General features: G+C 55.3%; 1 protein-coding gene across 43 annotated transcripts in view; it reads right to left on the minus strand.

Moving 5' to 3' along the window:
- Positions 1–831: 831 nt before the first annotated feature.
- CHST15 (carbohydrate sulfotransferase 15) overlaps positions 832–20258 on the minus strand; it is a 100496-nt gene continuing 81069 nt past the window's right edge. For 27 of the 43 annotated variants that reach the window (XR_014827126.1, XR_014827127.1, XR_014827128.1 and 24 more), the window contains one exon: positions 16805–19289. Coding sequence is in view for 22 of the 43 variants with exons in the window: in XM_005671541.4 (XP_005671598.2) it covers positions 19099–19289 (191 nt within the window). In the remaining 21 variants the exon portion in view is untranslated. Of the gene's footprint in view, positions 2271–9697; positions 9837–11754; positions 11850–15298; positions 15490–16804; positions 19290–20258 lie in introns of those variants that run through there. The other 16 variants (XR_014827121.1, XR_014827110.1, XR_014827115.1 and 13 more) reach the window with 3 other exon arrangements.

Genomic DNA, 20258 nt, shown 5'->3' on the forward strand with positions numbered 1-20258 from the left:
GAGCAGCTCCACCTGAGCTGGAGGTTACAAACTTGGTCCAGGGTGGTCCGCTCCCCTGCTCCCTCCTGCTCCATGGTCACCCAGCTGCCTTTATCACCTCGAACATCCAAGCCTACTGCCTGTGCTGGCCTCCTGTCCAGGCAGCACCCCACTCCAGCCGTGCTCTCCCAAGTCACCCATCTCCTGGCTTCCACGGCATCCCAGCCACCCTTGAAATGACCCTGACTGCTTACACGGTGGGGTCCAGCCCCCTCCCCTGGAAAGCATCAGCTCCTTGAAGACCCTGGTCTCTCTCTGCCCTGCCCCTGGTGGATACTCTGTAGCTAAACATCCCGCAGGCCTCTCTCTGCCCTGCTCCCCGCCAGCCACTGGCTGCTCTTCTGCCAGGACATCCCAGAGGTGACCTGAGGTCCCACTGTGAGGCCCAGGGACCCAGGTGGTCACTGCTGCTCTTGGGGACGCTTGCAAAAAACAAACAAACCAAAAAAACCCTTCTTCCTGCATGCTGCAGGACTCAGCCCAAGGGCCTTGGGCTAGAAGCCATTTACACACACACACACACACACACACATACACACACACACACACACACAGAGGATTTAACTACTTTTTTCTCCTTCTTCTGCTGTTCCCCACCCCCCTTTTGGCCAGAGGGTTTTAGGCAGGAGATTGGAAAAGCCTGAGCAACCAGCTCTACCTAACTGTGTGTATTTTCAAATGTAATTCACCATGTCAAGTATTGATTAGGATTTGATGTGTGCTGAAGAGTGACACGGGCGCTCTTTAAGCAGCGGAACCACTGAACAAAGACACAAGCAAGAGGATACAAGCTTGGTTTGTGGGTCGTTTATCTTGTCCTGCTCCCCAAGCTAATGCCAAAATCTCTCAAATGGCCAGGAAAACGCTGAAAATGCTGATAAACACAATGCGAACAGTGCAAATGTATATAAATACATTTGGGGGTGAAGGATGAGGGGTGATAACGGTATTCCCCCCGTTGTTCTAAGTTTCAGCTTCCCATCGTCCCTGCAAATCCCTGACCGGGGACACGCACGGCACCCCTGGAGTCCAGGCTTAGGGCAGGAGCGCCCCCTGGAGGAGGTTTGGCCGCCAGCCCACTTCTCTGGGTCTGTTCCTTGTGGAGCCGTGGCCAGTCTGGACGACAGAGTCCTGCTGCTGCATCTTCTCTGTTGAAATGGATGGCCAAATCTTTGGGGGGGGCTATTTTAAACTACATAAGTGGGCTCTGGTTTCCAGCCTAGGAAGCAGGATGGGGGGCCACAGAAGGGGAGGGGTCTTCCACGCCACTGTCCCCCAGCCCTTTCTGCCTTGCCAGGCACTGGAGCCACCGTGGTGAGGACAGGCGCCTGCAGTGGCCGGGCACCGTGGGATGTGTAGGTCCCACCGTCGGTGGCAAGCAGGGAGGTGTCTTGGCTGCAAACTCCGCCCCCTTCCCCTGCTGCTCTGTGCGTCTGGAAAGGTCTCCATCAAGTCCCTGTCCCTCTGCACACTGGGGTCCCAGAGCGTTCCGCCCAGGTGTCAGACAGAAGCACAGGCAACAAAATGCTGCGGGTGCCCGCAGCCGTGGGGGCTGCTCAGCAGCCTGGTGACCCAACCCAGGCAGTGAGCAGGACCCAGCAGAGGGACAGAACAGGAGTCCACCATGTTTCTCCCCTGTCCTGAGATGCCAGCCGCCAGGCCCAGGGGTGTGACCAGACTGAGAGGGTTTCCAGGATGCAGGACTTTCAGCACCGAATTCAAGAGTCCTGGGAAACCAAGGCCAAGCCAGCCTCCGGTCACCCCGAATGCAGCTCTCCAGAGAGTCCATCTCTTAGTCTCTTGGTGTGACTGTTTCTGGATCCCAGCAAACGCTGCTGGGGCAAAAACATGCTTTTGGTTTTCATAAGCCTAGAGTTGCTTATAAAGTCCTCATGTGGGGCCAGCGGTTGCTCCCAATTAGCTCCTGGCACCAGGCCCGTTCAGCTCCCTGAAGTGCAAGGTTATTGCAGACAGTGAAGGTCCAGGAGGCCTGGGGCCTTCTTCCTGGGTTTGGGCCAGGCTCTCAAGTGCATTTCTTTGGAGGGCACCAGGCCTCGTCACCTTTCACCGGCATGGTCTCCACCTTTTGCTTTCAGCCCCTTGGCTGAGGCACTTGGAGAAGTTGACATGCTTGGTTCACGCACCCGCTGAAGTTCAAGTTCAGCTGTGGAATGTCCCTCCGTCAGCTGCTCCCAGGAGATGGGCTCCTTGCTACCTTGGCTTTGCTGTATCTGGAAGGGAAGTTACTGCTGATTAAATTACTGTCATGGGGAGTTCCCATCATGGCTCAGAGGAAGCGAATCCGACTAGTATCCATGAGGACACATCTTTGATCCCTGGCCTCGCTCAGTGGGCTAAGGATCCTGCATGGCTGTGGCTGTGGTGTAGGCCAGTGGCTACAGCTCCGATTTGACCCCCAGCCTGGGAACTTTCATATGCCACTGGTATGGCCCTAAAAAGACAAAAAAGAAAAAAAGAAAAAAAATTACTGTTATATTTAACCATATTTCTGTATCTGTTGCTTATTTCCAGACTAAGGCTCTTGAAATTAGAAGCCAGGGATTTGCTACCTGCACACGTCTCTCGGTGACCTGCCCTGGGCAATGTGAGCCTCCTGGCCAGCAGCCCGATTAAAGGGTTTGTGGAGTGAGAAGGAGCCCGTCAGCTCACGTATCGCAGGTCATCCTGCTGGGACGACGTGGGTGGGTTCTGGCCTGTCTGCCCACCTGGCTAACTGGACGGTTTCCGAGTCTCCTCCCGGAAACAGACTGAATGCATGGGTGTCCCCGTTCCTTGCCTTCCTGAACCATCCTTTTTCCAGGACACTTTTGGGGCCCCTCTGCTGGCCTGCCATCCTGCTCCAGAGACTCCAGGCTCTGCTGTGTCACCTGCTTTTACTGATGGGATTTTAGCCAACAAGACACCGCAGAGGCCTGCAGAAACGCTTGCACCTCTCCGTGGTCCTCTCGCTCCTTTGCCTTTCCCACGAGAACCTGCCGAGGAAGCCCTGCGGGACCGTGGGCCTGGGGAGTGGAGCCACATTCACAGCTGTCCCAGCTGTGTCCGTCCTGGGTCTGCCACCCATCAGGTAACTGGCAGACATGAGTTGAGCCCAGCCAAGGCCAGAAGAACGGGCCACCAGAGCCCAGCCTAAGGTACTGAGCCCCAGACTTGCAACCTGCTAACTCCGCGCTCAGAGGATGACGCTGCGTTTTTGTGGGGGTTTTGTTATGCAGCCTTCTTGTGGCAACGGATGACAGACTCTCCAACTCCAGCTGCCAGGAGAAGATTTTTCCGTTTCTTTAAAGTCTCAGGACCCAGCGTGGTGCGGGTATGGTTTGAGGTTAAAGATGCCAACGGAAAGAGTTTGGTATCAGACAGACCAGAGAACCGGCCTTGGGGGGGACCTTGGCAGTGGGTTAATCCTTCTCTAGATTAGGGGTACCACTGAGGCTATTGTTCCCCAAATTCTAATACTGACAATGCATTGTGCAATTATGCATCTGGAAAGTGTTAAGAGCTTTCCATCTAACAGCTCATTAGATTTTCACCACAATCCTGTCATAACATGTCTGTTTTTCAGATGAAGACACTGAGGCACGATGTGGTTACTTGGATGGGCTGGGGCACCACACCGACTGTACTGCTTTGTTCTCTGTGTGTGTTTTGCTTTGAGCATATATACACTGTCCACATCATATCATCTCGGCCAATCCAAACATGGGGACATTGACTGGAAAAAAACATGACAATAGCAGTTACCTCAGAGTACAGGGTCTTGAAATTTTTTTATTTTTGTATTAACTTAAAAATGTTTTACAAATGTGTGTTATATTTATAAGAAGACATATCTTTTTTGTTTTGTTTTGTTTTCTAGGGCCACTCCCGTGGCATATGGAGGTTCCCAGGCTAGGGGTCCAATCGGAGCTGTAGCCGCCAGCCTATGCCAGAGCCACACCAATGCGGTATCCGAGCCGCGTTTGTGGCCTACACCACAGCTCACGGCAACGCTGGATCCTTAACCCACTGAGCGAGGCCAGGGATCAAACCCGCAACCTCATGGTTCTTAGTCGGATTCCTTAACCACTGCGCCATGATGGGAACTCCAGAAGACATAACATTTTTAAACGTATCTCTTTACAGAATATTTGACTGTGTTTCTATACCATGTGACCAATGACAGCACCTGGTTTGAAAGTTACTTCCTTCATATTTTATAACTGTAATCAACACAAGGCCCTTGACCTAAGCACCTAGAAGACTAGTTATTGTGGACAACGTGCTTCTAAAAACACACAGAAATACTGGTAAAATACATATTATTATTATTATCTTTTTTTTTTTTTGTCTTTTTGCTATTTCTTTGGGCCGCTCTCGCGGCATATGGAGGTTTGCAGGCTAGGAGTCGAATCGGAGCTGTAGCCACTGGCCTACACCACAGCCACAGTAACGCAGGATCCAAGCCGCGTCTGCAACTTACACCACAGCTCACGGCAACGCCGGAGCCTTAACCCACTGAGCAAGGGCAGGGACCGAACCCTCAACCTCATGGTTCCTAGTCGGATTCGTTAACCCCTGCGCCACGACGGGAACTCCTGGTAAAATACCTATTAATTAGGATAGGAAAAGTTGGGGCAGTATATAGACCCCCGAATCTGAAATGGCTGACACACAATAGAGAGGGTCTTTTGTTTCTGGGAGAGCCTGCAGGGGACCCGACTGTCACTGAGGACAAGAAAGCGGATAACACACCAAAAAGCACTTGTTTGAAGGCGCTGGATCACTGCTGCAGCAACCAGGCCTCAGTTTCCAGGAGAGAAAAAGCCATGGGAAGATAAGCCCTATCCTGAAGCTGCTTTTCTGCTCAGGGCACTTGGGAATCCTGGAGAAGAGCAAGAGGCAAGGGGCCCAGGCTGGTGTTCCCTGGGGAACAGGGACACGAACAAAGACGCCGATCACCTCGTACGTCTGAAAAGACCAAAATGAGATTCCTGGAGTGGAGGAGCCAGAATTCTCTAAGATGGGACAAAGAACGAGCCCAGCTCTTAGCCAACTTTCCCCTCAGGATATCTGAGGATTTCCAAAGCTGCACAAGATGCAAACTAAAAAGGTAAACACAGAGCCTGAAAAGTGAAGTGAAGGTGTTAAATGGTTTGGCTGTGCTGAGCACGCAGGACCAGAGTTCAGGACCCATCACAGGAGAGCCCCTGATGAACACACCATTCCCTTAATAGGAAACCCTTAGAACCACGCTGTCCGCGTAAAGCCTTGCGGCGAGAGCAGCAGAGCTGTTCCCATCCTGCCACCCAGCCTTGAGCATCCGGGCCTGACTAGCTCCCGCTCAGGCCCCGACAGGATGAAGATGGTGGACCCCGCGCCTCCAGTCTGGCCGTCCCTCAGAGAAAAGAGTGAATGATGCCCAGCCTTCAAAGAAAACTTACTGGGCATGCCAAGAGATGGGGCCCAATGGCCAAAGATCAGGAATAGGTGTTGGGGATGGGAGAGCAGATAACATAAAACAGGTGCAACACAGATAGAGCAAATAGTAAAAGTAGAACCATAAATCCAAATATATTCATAATTACATTAAATGTAAATGGACTAACTACTTCAAATAAGACTACAACTGTCAGATCAGGGGTTTCTTTGTTGGTTTGTTTATCTTTTTAGGGCCACACCCACGGCATGTGGAGGCTCCCAGGCTAGGGGTCCAATTGGAGCCCCAGCTGTGGACGCACGCCACAGCCACAGCAACGCCATATCCAAGCCACCATGTCTGTGACCTAAGATCAGGTTTTTCAAAGCTTGATTAAAGGTTAGTTACAAGAGATCCCCTTCAAACACAAGAGAAGAATAAAGTAAGAGTTGGCAGAAAACTATGCCAGCTACACACTAAATAAAAAGAGAAAGAGACGATGTATAATGATGGAATGAAATATCAGCACACGCCTCTCAACAGAACCAGAAGGCCAACAAGAATAGAATGTGAACAGCACAGTGAACTTGAACTAATTAACGGTGCATCCAACAATGACAGAATACACATTCGTTTTAAGTGAATAAATATTTAATAAAGTGAACCACACGCTGAGTTGCAAAGCTAACCTCGACAATGTTTGAGAGAGGTGCACCATGCAGGTATGTCTTCTGCCCATCCCCAAATTAACCTGGGAATGAGCAACAAAAGCTAATCAGAATATTCCCATCTCTGCCCCACAAATTTTTTTTTTTTTTTTTTGTAATTCACGTGCAAGCTTGAAAGAAGGACAGGGGGCACTTCTTGAGCCAGAAACAAAGTAGGAACGACAAGCCAGAGGGTCGTTCCTGAGCTAACATCACAGAAACCCGGGGGAGGGGGGTCAAATGTAAGAAAGTATCCTAAGGGCTGGGGGCTGGGTTTAATGCTCCTTTGTAGACGAGAGGAAATACAGCCCTGACATAGGAAAGACAGAGGGGAACTGCGTAACGTCGGGACTCTGGAAGACTGGCCCTTTCTTGTAAGAGGGACTAGGAAAACTCAAGAGAAATCTCGGGAGCGAAGTTTGACTCTGCTCCGAGACGATGAGGGTGCATAAAAGCACCCATTCAAAATGGAAGCTCCAGAGTTTCCACCGTGGCTCAGTCGGTTAAGAACACGGCTAACTGAACAGAGGTGGGTTCGATCCCTGGCCTCGCTAAGTGGGTTAAGAATCCCGCGCTGCCGAAAGCCACAGCGTAGGTGGCGGGTGTAGCTTGGATTCTGTGCAGCGGTGGCTGTGAGGTAGGTTGGAATTTCCATATGCCACAGGCATGGCCATAAAAAGAAAAAAATAAAAACGGAAGCTCCAAACTCACCCCAGGTAATCCGTGGGACAGTTTTAATTTATATTTCCCATGAAGCAAAACCCCCCCAATCAAAAAGTTATTGCAAAATCTGTTTTCAGAAAAGCAACCCTTTGGATCCGGACCAAAGCAAAGATAAATCCTTTCCCAGAAATACCCCTCGTCCAGGCACATGGGACTCCTCTAGAAAAAAATAACACCACCCAAAGAAAATCTCGCAATAGATTTTTAAAAGCACAAACTACACGAGGAAACAATTTGCAAGGGAAAGTCAGCTGATGAAAAAAACCCAAAAAACAGAATGACTAGGTCCCCCGAGCACTTGTAATAACAGAGCAGTTCAAAGGAAATTCTAAATCCTCTTCAAAGTTATGATTTATGTTTCATGATGTATGAGGCCCAAAACATATTTAAATCAAATATAAATTTAAATCATTTGCCAATCATATTTATTTATTTATTTTTTATAATTTTTTTTTTTGTCTTTTTGCCATTTCTTGGGCCGCTCCTGCGGCATATGGAGGTTCCCAGGCTAGAGGTCGAATCGGAGCTGTAGCTGCCAGCCTACGCCAGAGCCACAGCAACACAGGATCCGAGCCGCGTCTGCAACCTACACCACAGCTCACGGCAACGCCGGAACCTTGACCCACTGAGCAAGGGCAGGGACTGAACCCGCAACCTCATGGTTCCTAGTCGGATTCGTTAACCACTGCGCCACGACGGGAACTCCTGCCAATCATATTTAAATGACAGACCACCCCAAATGAAATTATAAATTATATTTCAAGTGTTTAATATGCTTAAAGACATAAAGAAGGAATAAATACCATTGAAAAGAACAAGGTTCTATGAAAAAAATAAAACTTGAAAAAGAACTAAATTGATGTGCTGTGACTAAAAATGACTCCCCCCCCAAAATTATTTAAAAGTTCAGACAGCAGAATTGGTGGTATAGGGAAGTAGAAAGATTTGGAGAACCGAGACATAAATGTAAGGGAATTTCACAGAATGCAGTGCGGGTGTCAGGAGGCAGAAAATCCAAAAGAGACTGAGAGATGGGAGACTGAGTAAGAAGGGCCAGGCTGGAGCCCAGTGGGGGTTCTGGGGAGGCCTCGGACATGGCGAGAGCTCCTCGACATCAGTTTAAGGTCCAGCATGTGGCAGACTGCCTGTCCCCCGGCGCACGACGGACTCTAGTCACTGAAAAGTGGGCAGACCGGACAGGATCACCTCTCAGCCAATGCAGAGGACGAGAGGGTCACGTGTTCCTGAAGGGGCAGCCCTGGCCCTCAGGGGAGGAGCCCCCTGGGAGCAGCTGGGATGAAGAGAGAGGGAGAGAGAAGGAAAGAGCGAGAAAGAAGGAAAGCGGGAGGGGAGAGAGAGCTGGGGGTTACAAGTTAGATCCTTCAAACGTGTAGATGCTTACAAAGTGGCATCACTTTCTTTGACTGTTAGACAGGGTTTCTCTGAATGACCTGGCCAGGTGGGCACGGGGCTGTATTTGGGTTAAGCTAAGCTTGGCTTGTCATCCAGACCGTGGACCTTCCCAGAGCTGCACAGTAGCAGCCACCTCAGCTTGCTGACACTAAGGCAGGACAGGTGTCCATTAGCACCTGGGAAAGTGGGGGAGGCAGGAGCCTGGCAGCCCCTGGACCCCTGAGCTCCTCCCCCACATCTAGGAAGGAATCGGCCCGAGGACCGGGGTAGCAGAGCCTGCCTGGGTGGGGCTAAGAGGCCACAGAGAATGGCTTATGAGGGTGGTGCCTGGAGCCGGGACGACCATTTTGCAGGAGAGGAGGGGATGAACGCAGGATAAGGACGGGCGAGGCTGGAGCTCCGTGGGTCTGCAGGTAGAAGCTGAAAGCTCAGCTTCCCCCATCACCAAAGCTTCCAGCTCGGAGGTCCCACCGGGGTGGGTGATGACTCCCCGGGCCCTCTTGAGCTGTGCACAGTCCTAGGAGGGTACGTGAGACAAAAGGTCAGACTGGCCTAGGACAGGGCGTTGGGTGGGGGATGGGGGCCAGAGTTGAGAAGGAGAGGCATTCACGTGGGGAGGACAAACATGGGGAGGGGCTGAGGGGGTGTCTGACCACTGCCAGCCCCATAGGAAGCGTCTCAGCTCAGCCCCTTAGGAGCTGTGTTCTGGCAGCTCCAGATGGAGTGGAAGGAGCTCTGGAGGGGAGTCAGGCTGGCTCCCAGCCTCCCTTTCCCTGCGGGCACTAGGGCCTTGATCCTGCCTGGCCTGCAGGCTGCTCAGCTGATGTAAGGCAGAGGGTGGGTGGGGTAGGAAGAGCCTGGAGACCAAGAAGCTTCACCCTTCTCTTCATATAACGGCACCTTCAGAACAGCGTTCCTGATTGGCTGAGCTGAGACCTTGGTCCCTCCACCTTTGGGTGACCTCTTCCTGGGTTACTCTTGGTCCCTGGGAGTTCCCTGGCCCAGAGGAGAGGTGAGCAGGAAGACAGTGGGGGATCGAGCAGACCCTCCAGGTTAGTGATGGGCATCTGCCAGGTTGGCTGAGAAAGGCCTCCTGGCTGCAGTGCCAAAATTGGCCACACGGGGGCAGCGCAGAGCTACGGTCCAGTGCCTCTGGCTCCCAGGGCACCCACCCTGGAATCCCACAAGGGTGGGGAGGGGTCTGCTACTCCTGTCCCAGCCCTTTCCCCACACACTTGCTCTGCCGAACTGCCTTGGGCACCGCAGCAGCTTGGGGAAAGTGTCGCGTTTTCCAAAGGGCGATAAAGGGATGAACACGTCTGAAAGAGTCCCTTGAAATCCTCCAGGTCCCGACCCCACTCAGTAGCTGGGGAAACTGAGGCTCAGGAAGTTAAATCACTTGCTCAGTGTGGTCCAGATGCTTAGCGCCCAGTTTAGTTCTCTCTCTGGGCCCTCTGCCTCCCTCCTGGAACACCACTCCTCTGCTGGGTATCCGAGGGGGGTAAGGAACAGCTTGTGTTGCCCCCAGGATTCGCTGGCTGAAAGAGAGATCCAAGCACACATGACCACAGAGTCACAGGGGAAGAACCGATGCCAGGCCAGACGGGAGAGAAATCTCATGCAGGCCAGGAGGTGGGAGGCCAGGTGGAATCCAGGAGGCCATCGTGGAGGTGGGGGTAACACATGCCCTTGGCCTTGGGGTGAGGTCAGAAGCGGACTCAGGTAAGCAATGGGGAGGGGGCGCGGCTGGTGGTGCGATGGCTTGAGCAGAGGCAGGGAGGTGGGAGCTCTGGAGCCCAGGTGATGCACGTGCTGTCTTAGGGGAAGTGGATTAGAGGCCAGACAGAGATGTCTGCCCGTTTCCTGAGGTCCGTGCAGGCTGCCCGGGGCTCTGCCCTTAGAATTGGAGGCCGGCTTGGCATTGCTGGCATTTCCCTGAATTCCATTATGTTGAAAGCGCAGAAAACGGCAGTTCTCCAGATTATCTCATGTGGAGGTGGGAGTCCACAAAGGCTCTCCATGGCGACCATGGGGCCTGATTTGGGATGTTCAGCTGCCCTGGGAGAGCAGAGGCCAGCCCCGAGAAGGCAGGCGGCCGCGCCCCATTCCTCAGCCGTGACTCGAACCCACAGCAGCGGCAGGAGCTGCTGGCCTGGGGGCCCCAGAGGGCCCAGTCCTGACCTCAGAACTGGTGGCACAGGGGCAGCCTCGGGGGCGGGCTCAGAGGAAGACTCAGACTGTGAGATGGACGGGCTCCTGGCACAGCCACCCCGCCTGCTCAACCTCCCCAAAGGCGGGGCTCCTCCCCAGGCCTGGCACTCACTCGGCCTGGCTTCCCCGTACGGTGGCTGCAGGCCACGGAAAGGAGGCAGTAAGAGGGTGGCAGAGCCCAGGATGGAGTCTCTGCCCAAAGACCCCTGCAAGGCTGGGCACTGATGGGGTGCGGGGAAGTGGGGGGCGCTGTCCAAGTCAGTTCTGCTGCTGCCACAGGGGAATGACCTGCAAGATGCCACCTGGTCCTGACCTCAGTGCCCAAATCCCGTGTCGGCCCCTCCAGCCCAGAGTGTCCAGAACACACCTGGCCTCACGGGAGGCTCTGCCCCACCCCCTCCCTACCTGCCTCCTTAGACACCCAGAGATTCCAGGGGCTCAGAGGGAAGAAGGGCAGGGGAGAGTCGGGCCCTGGAGAAAGAGGACCTAAAATCAAGGACCAGCTCTGCTCCTGGAACCGGGGGTCTGGGGCTCAGTCCTTGGTCCCTCTGAGCCTCAGTGTCCCCTCCTGTATAATGACAGAACCAGAATAAATCTGATGCCTCTGTCCCAGGGTGGTGGTGGGGATCCAGACCCTCAAAGGGGCACGTGGCACAGGGCCTGGCATTCAGCAGGTGCTCAGTAAACAGCAGGCGCCGTTATTACCACTGTCCCCACTTGTCCTGCATGTGCCTCTTGTCCGGCCTCCCCAGTGACCCTGACGTCTGCCTCCTGTCCCCTAAACATCTTGGCTGATGTCCTGCGCCTGCTCAGTGCCCTTGGCCATTCTGCAAAATGCCCTCTGGTCAATTGTGTGTTTACCGCAAGTTGAAATCATGTTGATTTCCAAGTCTTTCTTATGCCAGTGGTGCTTGATATCAGAAATGTGTGATTTAGTAGAATACAAACCAGAGTTCCCATGGTGGCTCAGCAGGTTAAGGACCTGAAGTTGTCCCTGTGAAGATGTGGGTTCGATCCCTGGCCTCATTCAGGGGCCATAGTGCCGATCCCCATGGGCTGGCAGCTGCAGCCCCCATTTGACCCCTAGCCCGGGAACTTCCCTTATTTATTAAATAAATAAAACATAAACACATAAGCCAGCCATCCTCGGGCTGTTTGGTAACAAGGCTCCTTTACGCTCTTAAAAATTACTGATGATCCCAGAGAGCTTTTGTTTACGTGACTAACATGCATCAGTGTACTTACCGTATTAGAAATTAAAGCTGGGAGATGTCTGACGCCCGTGAGAGCACAAGCACGTGGTCCAGCAGCAGAGTGAGCCTCGGCCACTGTGTCATCACCTTCATGAGAAAATGAGAGGGCGAAGTTGGTCTCGGTGTGACCAGCAAGAGTTTTGTTTTGTTTTGTTTGCTTTTTAGGGCCGCACCCGCGGCATATGGAGGTTCCCAGGCTAGGGGTCCAATCGGAGCTATAGCCGCCAGCCTGCACCACAGCCACAGCAACACCAGATCCTTAACCCACTGAGCGAGGCCAGGGATCGAATCCACACCCTCATGGATACTAGTTCGGTTCTTTAACCACTGAGCCACAACGGGAACTCCAAGAGTTTCAGTGCTGACTGGTGGGTCTCCTGAGGGTCCCAGGGGTTGCCAACATCCCTGGACCACACTTTGAGAACCACTGATGTAAACAGATGAAATACAAATGCAAAATAGGAGGAAGCTTGAAAAGCAGGTCGGAAGCTTTGGAAAGTCCCAGCACACAGCAGGAAATAATTCTGGGAGAATCAGCTCATCCGCCATGAGCCACTCGGCCTTCGGATGCTTTGCAAGTGGCTTCCAGTTCTCGGGCCCCTTTAGAGAACCAACGCCAGAAACCACAGCTGATTCATCCTGATGTGGTTTCGTCCACAAAGATGACCCCAGAACTCCAATCTGCAGATTCATGGTCGGGCATGGGGTGGGGGGAGGCTTGGCTTTTATTTAATCAAAAGACAAGCGAAGGTACTTTAAATATCTTAAGTAAAAATCAAATATGTAATGTGTATGTGGTTACGTAGGCTTTCCCCCTTATCCAAGTTGCCCAGTTAACTCTACAATTGGAGAAGCTTCGAGAATTCTGGCCCAACCCTCGCGTCCCGCCCCCGTGGACACCAGCTCCGCACCTCATCCGTGCCTCCCACCATTAAGGCTCTGGCCTCCCAGTTGCGTCACATGATCAATGCTCCATAACCACGTGGGGCAAGACCTGGGGAAGGAACCATCCAAAGAGCAAGGAGCAGCCCCTGACCCCACCCCACCCAAGGCCTGGCCCCGTGCCTTGTGCAAAACAGATGTTCAGAAAATCCTGGCTAAAAAATTAAAGTTTGATTCTTCGCACCCTTTCCAGCTGGAGGGTGTCCCCTTGGTGCCTTGGAGGTCATTAGGCGGGGCTGAGCCCAGAGGTGGGCCATCCACTTCTGAGGTGACGCTGGGCGCCCCCACTGCCAGCCTTGATGTCCACCTGGTCCCAGGAGTGGGAGGCTTAGTCAATTCCGAGCTAAAAGCAGAGGAGAAGCCTCTTCCGGCGGGAGTCCCAGCCATGAGTCCCTTTTGGCAGAATGAAGCCATGTTCATGGCCCTTGCTTTCCCCTAGCAGCCCCAGTCACTGCCCAGACCCTAGACGGGCAGGTCTGCAGAGACCGCTGGCCCAGAAGGCCTAGAGAGGGCTGCCCCATCACTAAGGGCGTCTGAAACGGGGACGACGTATGAAATGCAGACAGGCTGCTGGGGAGGAAGGGAGGGGGCAGGGGCTATGCATTGGCACCATGGTTAAAAACATTGACTTTGAAGTTAAAAAGCAAAAAATCTGAGTTGACATTCTGACCTTTTCTTTCCGGAGATTGGAGCTGTGTGACCTCAGGCAGGTGTGTAGCCTCTCTGATCTTCAGTTTATGCTTTCATGTACCATTGCCTTGTTAATTCCAACACGCACTCATGAGGCCCATGGACTGCAGATGTGGAAAGGGCCCGTGGTGTCCCCAAGGTTACTGGGTGGGCACAACCCAGGCCTTGAACCCGGCTCATCTGGCTCCAGGCCCAGGGCTCACCTCTCCCCACACTGTCCTCTTGGGGGGCCGAGCCTGGTGGGTGCAAGTCAGATGGTCCCTTTCAGGGGAAGAAAGGTAAAGAAGGATGGCTTGGGACTCTGGGAGAAGATGCTGGAAACTTTCCCACCTCGATTCCCCAGACCCAGGTTTTTTCTGCCCAGCGAGAAGGGAATTCCTTAGGGAGGCGAAGGGCTGACCCCTCACCGTGGCCTCCTCACTGTGCGCAGCCTGGGGGAGGACCAGGCTTCAGGCCCACCTGCTTCTAGATCGGACCAAGGCCTGACCTTAAAGGGGCTACTCAGAGCAGGCAGAAGAAAGTCCCAGGAGCCCCAGTGCCTTTGCTGCCCCAAGCAAGGGGTCCTCAGGGCAGGAGAGGAGACCCCTGTGTCTGTACCCCAGGCTCAGATCGGGGCATCCACAGGGAAAGGGCTGATCCTACTCCTTGCTCTGCCCGCCCCCAGGGCACGGTGATGCATACAGGTGCAGCCTGAGCCGGTCCCACCGCGGGAGGACTCAGCCACTCTCAGGCGGCAGCCCAGAGAGCCCGTTCTTCCTCGTGGGCCTGCTGCACTCGCTGAGATGCCACCACTTGTGCCTCTGTGGTGTCCTTGTCACCTGAAGGCTCTCAGGGATAGCAACCGCCAGGCCTCAGGGATCAAGGGCCACCCAGTCTCCCTCTGCCACTTGGGACCTGAGCAGGAGCAGGTTGGCAAAGGATGGGAACCAAGAGGGGGAGGAGGAGGAGGGCTGGGGACAGGGGCCAGGCTGACGGCTGGGCCTCTTGTAGCCGGGACAGAGCCAAGGTCAGGGAGTGGAGGCTGGCTTGGGACCATTAGGCACGAGTGCTGAAAGTGAGGCTGGAGGTCACTTTCCAAAGCCACCCCCGGAGAATGAGGCTGGGGCCAGAGGCCATCAGCCCCCGAGGCTCTCAGGGACCAGAAGACATTCTAACCATTTTTGTCGTTTTCAGAAGCTGCTTCCTGAGAGACATGACTAACCCGAACACAGCTGAACTTCAGAAACTCAAAACTTCCCATGTGGCTCATGTGGGGCTCCTGGGGGAACTGGGAAAGTAACTTAAACCAAAAAAATAAACTGGGGGAGTTCCCACTGTAGCTCAGTGGTAATGAACCCAGCTAGTGTCCATGAGGACGCGGGTTCGATCCCTGGCCCTGATCAGTGGGTTAAGTATCCGGCATTGCCATGAGCTGCTGTGTAGGTTGTAGATGCAGCTCAGATCCCACATTGCTGTGACTGTGGTATAGGCTGGTAGGTGCAGGTTCAATTCAACCCCTAGCCTGGGAACTTCCACATGCCACACTTCCCTAAACACACACACACACACAAAGGTAAGCACTCAAAAATCACTTCCACCCAGCACTAAAGAAAGAGCCCTGTCTGGGGCTGGGATGTCCCCGGGCTCACCTGGGAGAAACATACAAAAGAACGACTTGCCACACACCCTGTCCTGCTTCCTCCAGTCACAGGGTCCCTCCTGGTCAGGAAGACGCAACCCCTCCGAATGGACGTGTCCAGAGCTCAGCCCTCCGCTAGGCAGCCGCTGCCCACGCAGGCCTGCGCGGGCCCCTCGGGGCACGGGCAGACAGAGACAGGCACCTGTCCGAGAGCTCACCGGCCCCACCCTCTATTGACAGCTGAATAACCACCCCAAGACGACGGCATCCTGATTCCGGAACCTACAAGGAGTCCTGCAGACGTGACCTGGAGACGTGGCGACGATCCCGCGTTGGCCTCTTGGGGACCCAGCGGAATCCTCGGGGGCCTTACAAGGGCAGACGGGGAGAGGCAAAGCTGCTGTGACCGGGAGGCAGAGGGAGTTTGGAGGTGGAGGAAAGGGCCACAGGCCAAAGAAGACAGGTGGCCTCCAGCATCTGGAAGAGCGAGGAAGCGGGTGTTCCCTGGAGCCTCCAAAAGGATCCGGTCCTGCCAACACCTTGGCCGTAGCCCCGCGAGACCGAGTTGGGTTTCTGACCCTGAGAGCCTTGAGATCACACACCTGTGTTGGTTCAAGCCACGCCGTGTGGGGTAAATAGCGGCCATGGGTAGGGGTGCGGTCCCCAGGTGCCCTGCCCCGCAGGCCCTGCTCCCGGGCTGCCCCGCAGGCCCCTTCAGTGGAGGAGCCAGGAAAGCCGCGTCTTCCTACCAGTCTCCAGCGGCTCTGCGCACAGGGTGAGAACTCTGGAGCAACGGGAAGTACCTGCCCACACACAATCCTTCTCGCTGCTGGACCAGGCTCCAAACTCCCCCCCTGGAAGCACGGCCTTGGCTTCAATTCCCACAGAGTCGTCTGGGGAGCGGTCTTCCCAGGGGGCGCTTATACTGAGACGCACGTGAACCTCACGAGGATGTCGGCCGAGAGCTGGGTCCCGAGCGGGGAGGCCGCGCAGCACAGAGGGTTCTGGAAGGGCCCCCAGGGGACGGGGTGGGGGATCAGCCCTCCAGACCTGCTCAGCGGTCCCCCCACCCACCCCTCTCCTCACAGGCACAGAACTTTCTCTGCTGAGCAAAGCTGTTCTTGGTTTTGCCTTCAACAGACAGGGCCTCCTCGTTTCCAGGCCTGGGCTGGCCAGCCACTGTGGGGAGCGGTTCTGGGCAGAGGCTCGCCCAGAGTGGGTCTCGCCAGAATCCGGGCTCCACGCGTCCCCAGGATGGCCCAGACTCCTAGAGCCCCAAGCTCATCTCCCTTAGGCTTGTCCTGGCAGCACTTGGGGGCCTAGAATGTCCAGTGACAGTGACACGCACCAGTGACAGCAGGAGTCTCAAACTCACAGCCCCCAAGGGCCACACAGGCCCGGCAAGGAGAAGCAGCGCATCAGGAGAGGCAGCACCTGCGGTCACCAGCCTTCCAATCTAAATGTCTGATGAGGACACCGGGCCCATGTGTGGACAGAGCAGGGCCACGCCGCCCTGACGCCCAGCCCAGCAGGCCCCAGGCAGGAGTCCCCTCCCCAATCGCCTCTGTCACCGTCACCAGAGGTGGCAGGTCCCTCCCTACAGGGCACCCAGCCCGTGCAGGTGACACGGAACTCTCCTGCGGCTCATTCACGCGCAGTGGACCAGCGGGGAACCTCCCACAAGGGCTCTGACGGCTTATAAGGAGGGGTCCCAGTCACAGGGGTCCACAGTTGATTATGCTACATATTAATTAGCATAACTGAATATTAATGAGCACGGCATGGACATACCTTACACCACTAAGGGAATACAGTTTAATACAATCGGATACACAGCTTTGGGGACACAACGTGACTGCCACACCCGGGTCATGGAAACGCTCCGTCTCACTTTGGTTTGGGGACAACAAGCTCAACGCCTCGCTTGAAAGGACAGCTGTGCTGTCAACTAGAGAGGGCCTTGAATGGCAGCGGGGGGAGAGACGGGGGCGGGGGGGGGGGCGGTCAGAGGAAATTCAAGGTGCCAGACAGACAGACAGCCCTTTGAAGAAAGGGCGCGGGAGAGAAGGGGCTGCACGTGCTGATCGGCACGGAGGGATGGGCCTGTGTCTATAAAAAGATCAGTACAATAAACCAAATAATATTGGAAATCAGACTTTCAGTGATACTTCTGTAAGAAGCAGAATTGTGCTACATGTTGTTCACATGCACAGGAGGAAGAAAAGTCCTTGCGGGAACGACAGGCAGGGCCGATGGGCTGAAGGGGACAGCTGAGCGGCAGCGGCGTCAACCCACGCGAGGGGACTGTGTCCAGAGCGGAGGCCTCGCGGCGGAACGGAAGGACGCCCCCTCGGGAACACGCCCACCCATCCGCGCACGCATGCGCACACCTGGACTGCAAACACACCCACTCGCAGGTGACGACGCCCGGCGGCACCTTGGCTCCACCGGGTCGGCCTGCTGCTCCCAGTGCCACGGGGAGGGGAAGGGCGGGCCGTCCCTGAAAGCAGGTCAGGACCACGGCTCTCTCGGCAGCAGAAGCAGCCCGGCCGAGCCCGTGAAGGCCTCCGCACACCTGCAGAGGACCTCGGCGTCCCACCTCCGCCGGCGCCAGGCCTGGGCAGCCGAGCCAATCCTCACGCCCGGAGGGGCGGCTGGCCGCAGGGCCGATGGCCCTTTCCCACGGCCGTGTGTCCGGGACCCTGATTTGAGGGCTCGGATTCGCGGGAAGCGTCCCTCAACGGTCACGGGCAGGGCCTGGTTGGGGTCCAGCCCGGCGCTGCGCACACGACTGGGTTCGATCTTTCCTGCCACCTCTGAGAACCAGCTAGACCTGCGGCCCATCCATCGGTAAACCAAGCTGCCACGTGGCCCAGAAAGTTCTGGTGAGGACACAGCTCCTGGCATTCTTGCTGCGAATCCCCACACACCATGTCCGGCCCAAACAGAGCTCAGGCGCTGCGTTTCTGGCCGGGAAAGGAGACTCTCTGGAGGTTCGTGAACTGAGAAAGACTTCTGGCCACACGTGGTGGAGAACACGGGTAAGAGGCTCATTCGGAGGAAGGGCCTGCTGCATCCAGAGCTAAAACCTCCAAAGCCCAGAGTGGCCCGAGGACCTTGGGTGCACGGCAAGGGCCCGAGTGCCGAGACGGTCCTTCCACCCCCAGGATGCTCAGCCTGGCATTAAGAGCAAAAACGTCCCTTCTGATTTTTTTTTTTTGCCTCACCCGAGGCATGTGGAAGTTGCCTAGTCATGGATCAAAACCCGCGCCACAGTAGAGGCCCGAGCCACTGCAGTGACTACGCCAGATCCTCAACCCGCTGAGCTACGAGAGAACTCCTTCCCTTCTGATTTTAAACGGCATTTCTATCCAAAGAGAAACTGGAACAACTCTTTTGAGAAAACATCTAAAGGGGCAGAAAAGAGAGCTCCAGCTAGTGAAACGCACCAAGCGGTTTTAAACGTGTTCATTTTCTGCTAAACAGGAGTTAGGTCCACCAGGACAGAGGAGGAGGAGGTCCCCGCGGCAGAGCTGTGCTACCAAAACTGGCTTGTGTTTCTTTCTCATGTAGAGTCGAGTTAATCCGGTTTATCTCTGAAGAGACAGAAGAGCTGACGTCAGGGGCAAAGGGAGAAACAGGAAAAGAGCCTCTATTTTGCACCCAGAGGAGGTTAGTGATTAAACCGTGGGTTTCCAAACCACGTATGAAGAGGTTCTGGCAGCCCCCAGGGGGACCTCCAGGGACCCCAGGACTGTCCAGGCCCAGAATCTGCGCTTCCCGCGGCCCCCGGGCCAGCGCCTGCCGGCCTCGTCCGGAGCCCAGCCACTCGGAGCAGAAGGAGGCCCTTCCCACGTGGCATTTCCAGAAGCCTCCATTGGAGTCTGGTGAAGGGACCACTGCTGGGCTCTTTAATATCACGAAGGAAATTCTGAACCGGTTTCCCCCAGCAGGTGCCTGCGGAGAGGTTTTCTCCAGAGCAGAGAGGTTGGCTCAGAGCAAAAGGGTTCCTCTCACCAAGAGTGACTTTATACCCATGGGAACAGTGGAAAGGCTGGCCCCGCGCTGGCAGCAGGCACTGGGCCCTCAGGTCTTCTTCCACAAGAAGGCCTCGTCAGCGAGCACCTGCGCCAGCCGGGCGTTGAAAGGCCCGTAGAAGTCCTGCAGGATCCTCTGGGTGACCGGCCACATGGGCCCCAGGTTCCGGTCCTCAGGACGCCGCGCGTTGGACGCTGGGCTCTTGGTCAGCAAGGCCTCTTGCTTCTCAGTTAAGGGCCCTGGAACACAAAGGAAAGACGCTGTGAGGCCGGAGGCAAAAGACACTTGAGAAACTCCCAGCTGAGCTTCCTGTTGAGACAGGAGTTTCCGAAAGAATGTGTCGGGAGATTAAAATTCTTTGGCTGGATCCGTGTCGGCGTTGCCGCGGGGAAGGCAGAGGTTCCAGCGAAACAGCCGAGAATCCGTGGCCCGGGTGCTCCATCCAGCCAGGAAGCAGAGCTGGCGCTTGGGGTGCAGCCTCACCTGAGCCTCACCTCCTGTTTCCTCGCCAGCTGCTCCTAAAGGGGAGCCAGCCTGTCTCTGGGTAACCGTGCGACCTGTCAGGCCCAGCCGTGCATAGATTTTCCTGCTAACCAGCCCGCTGGAGTTCTGCCACCACCATCTCTACACCAGGCGGCTGGTGCCAGGGCCCCGCGGCAGGGCCATATTTCACCCCGGGTGTTGTGCTGTGAAGGGGGGGACATCGTGCCAAGACCCTCCCTGGCTGAACCTCCCCCGCAGCAGGGGCATCTGCAGGTGCCCCCCCACCGCCTGGCCCGCCCCACTTCAGGACCACAAGCCTTTGACCCACAGGCTCCGGCCTGTGTGCCTGGGCTCTTGGCATCAGTCCTGAGCCGTGTCACACACAGAAAAGCGACCTCCCAGTGTCCTTGGGTTACGTGACATGGAAGGAACAGATCTGGCCTCACTGTCCATCTGCAGGACTAAAGGCGAGCTCCCACAGGCGGCCACACCAAAGGAAAATGGTTTTTGGCCTTCAAAGGACAAAGCGGTCACACACCCTCACATGACCAGCTCTCAGAAGAGGAGAAAGAATCAAGTGACCAAAGGGTCCTAATGCCTGCTGGGGGGCAAGCAGACTGCAGGAAATAGTCAACCAGCAGAATTCTGGGTGAGCCCACTGACAGGTAAGCACCTGGGAGGGCCGTGCCCTCCACTTCCTCCCCACTGCCAGGGTCTGGGTGCGA

The sequence above is a fragment of the Sus scrofa genome, chromosome 14 (assembly GCF_054392235.1).
Source record: "Sus scrofa isolate SSC_HxYL_T2T_F1_AM1 chromosome 14, Sscrofa_HxYL_maternal_Yorkshire_Landrace_v2.0, whole genome shotgun sequence".
Lineage (NCBI taxonomy): Eukaryota > Metazoa > Chordata > Mammalia > Artiodactyla > Suidae > Sus > Sus scrofa.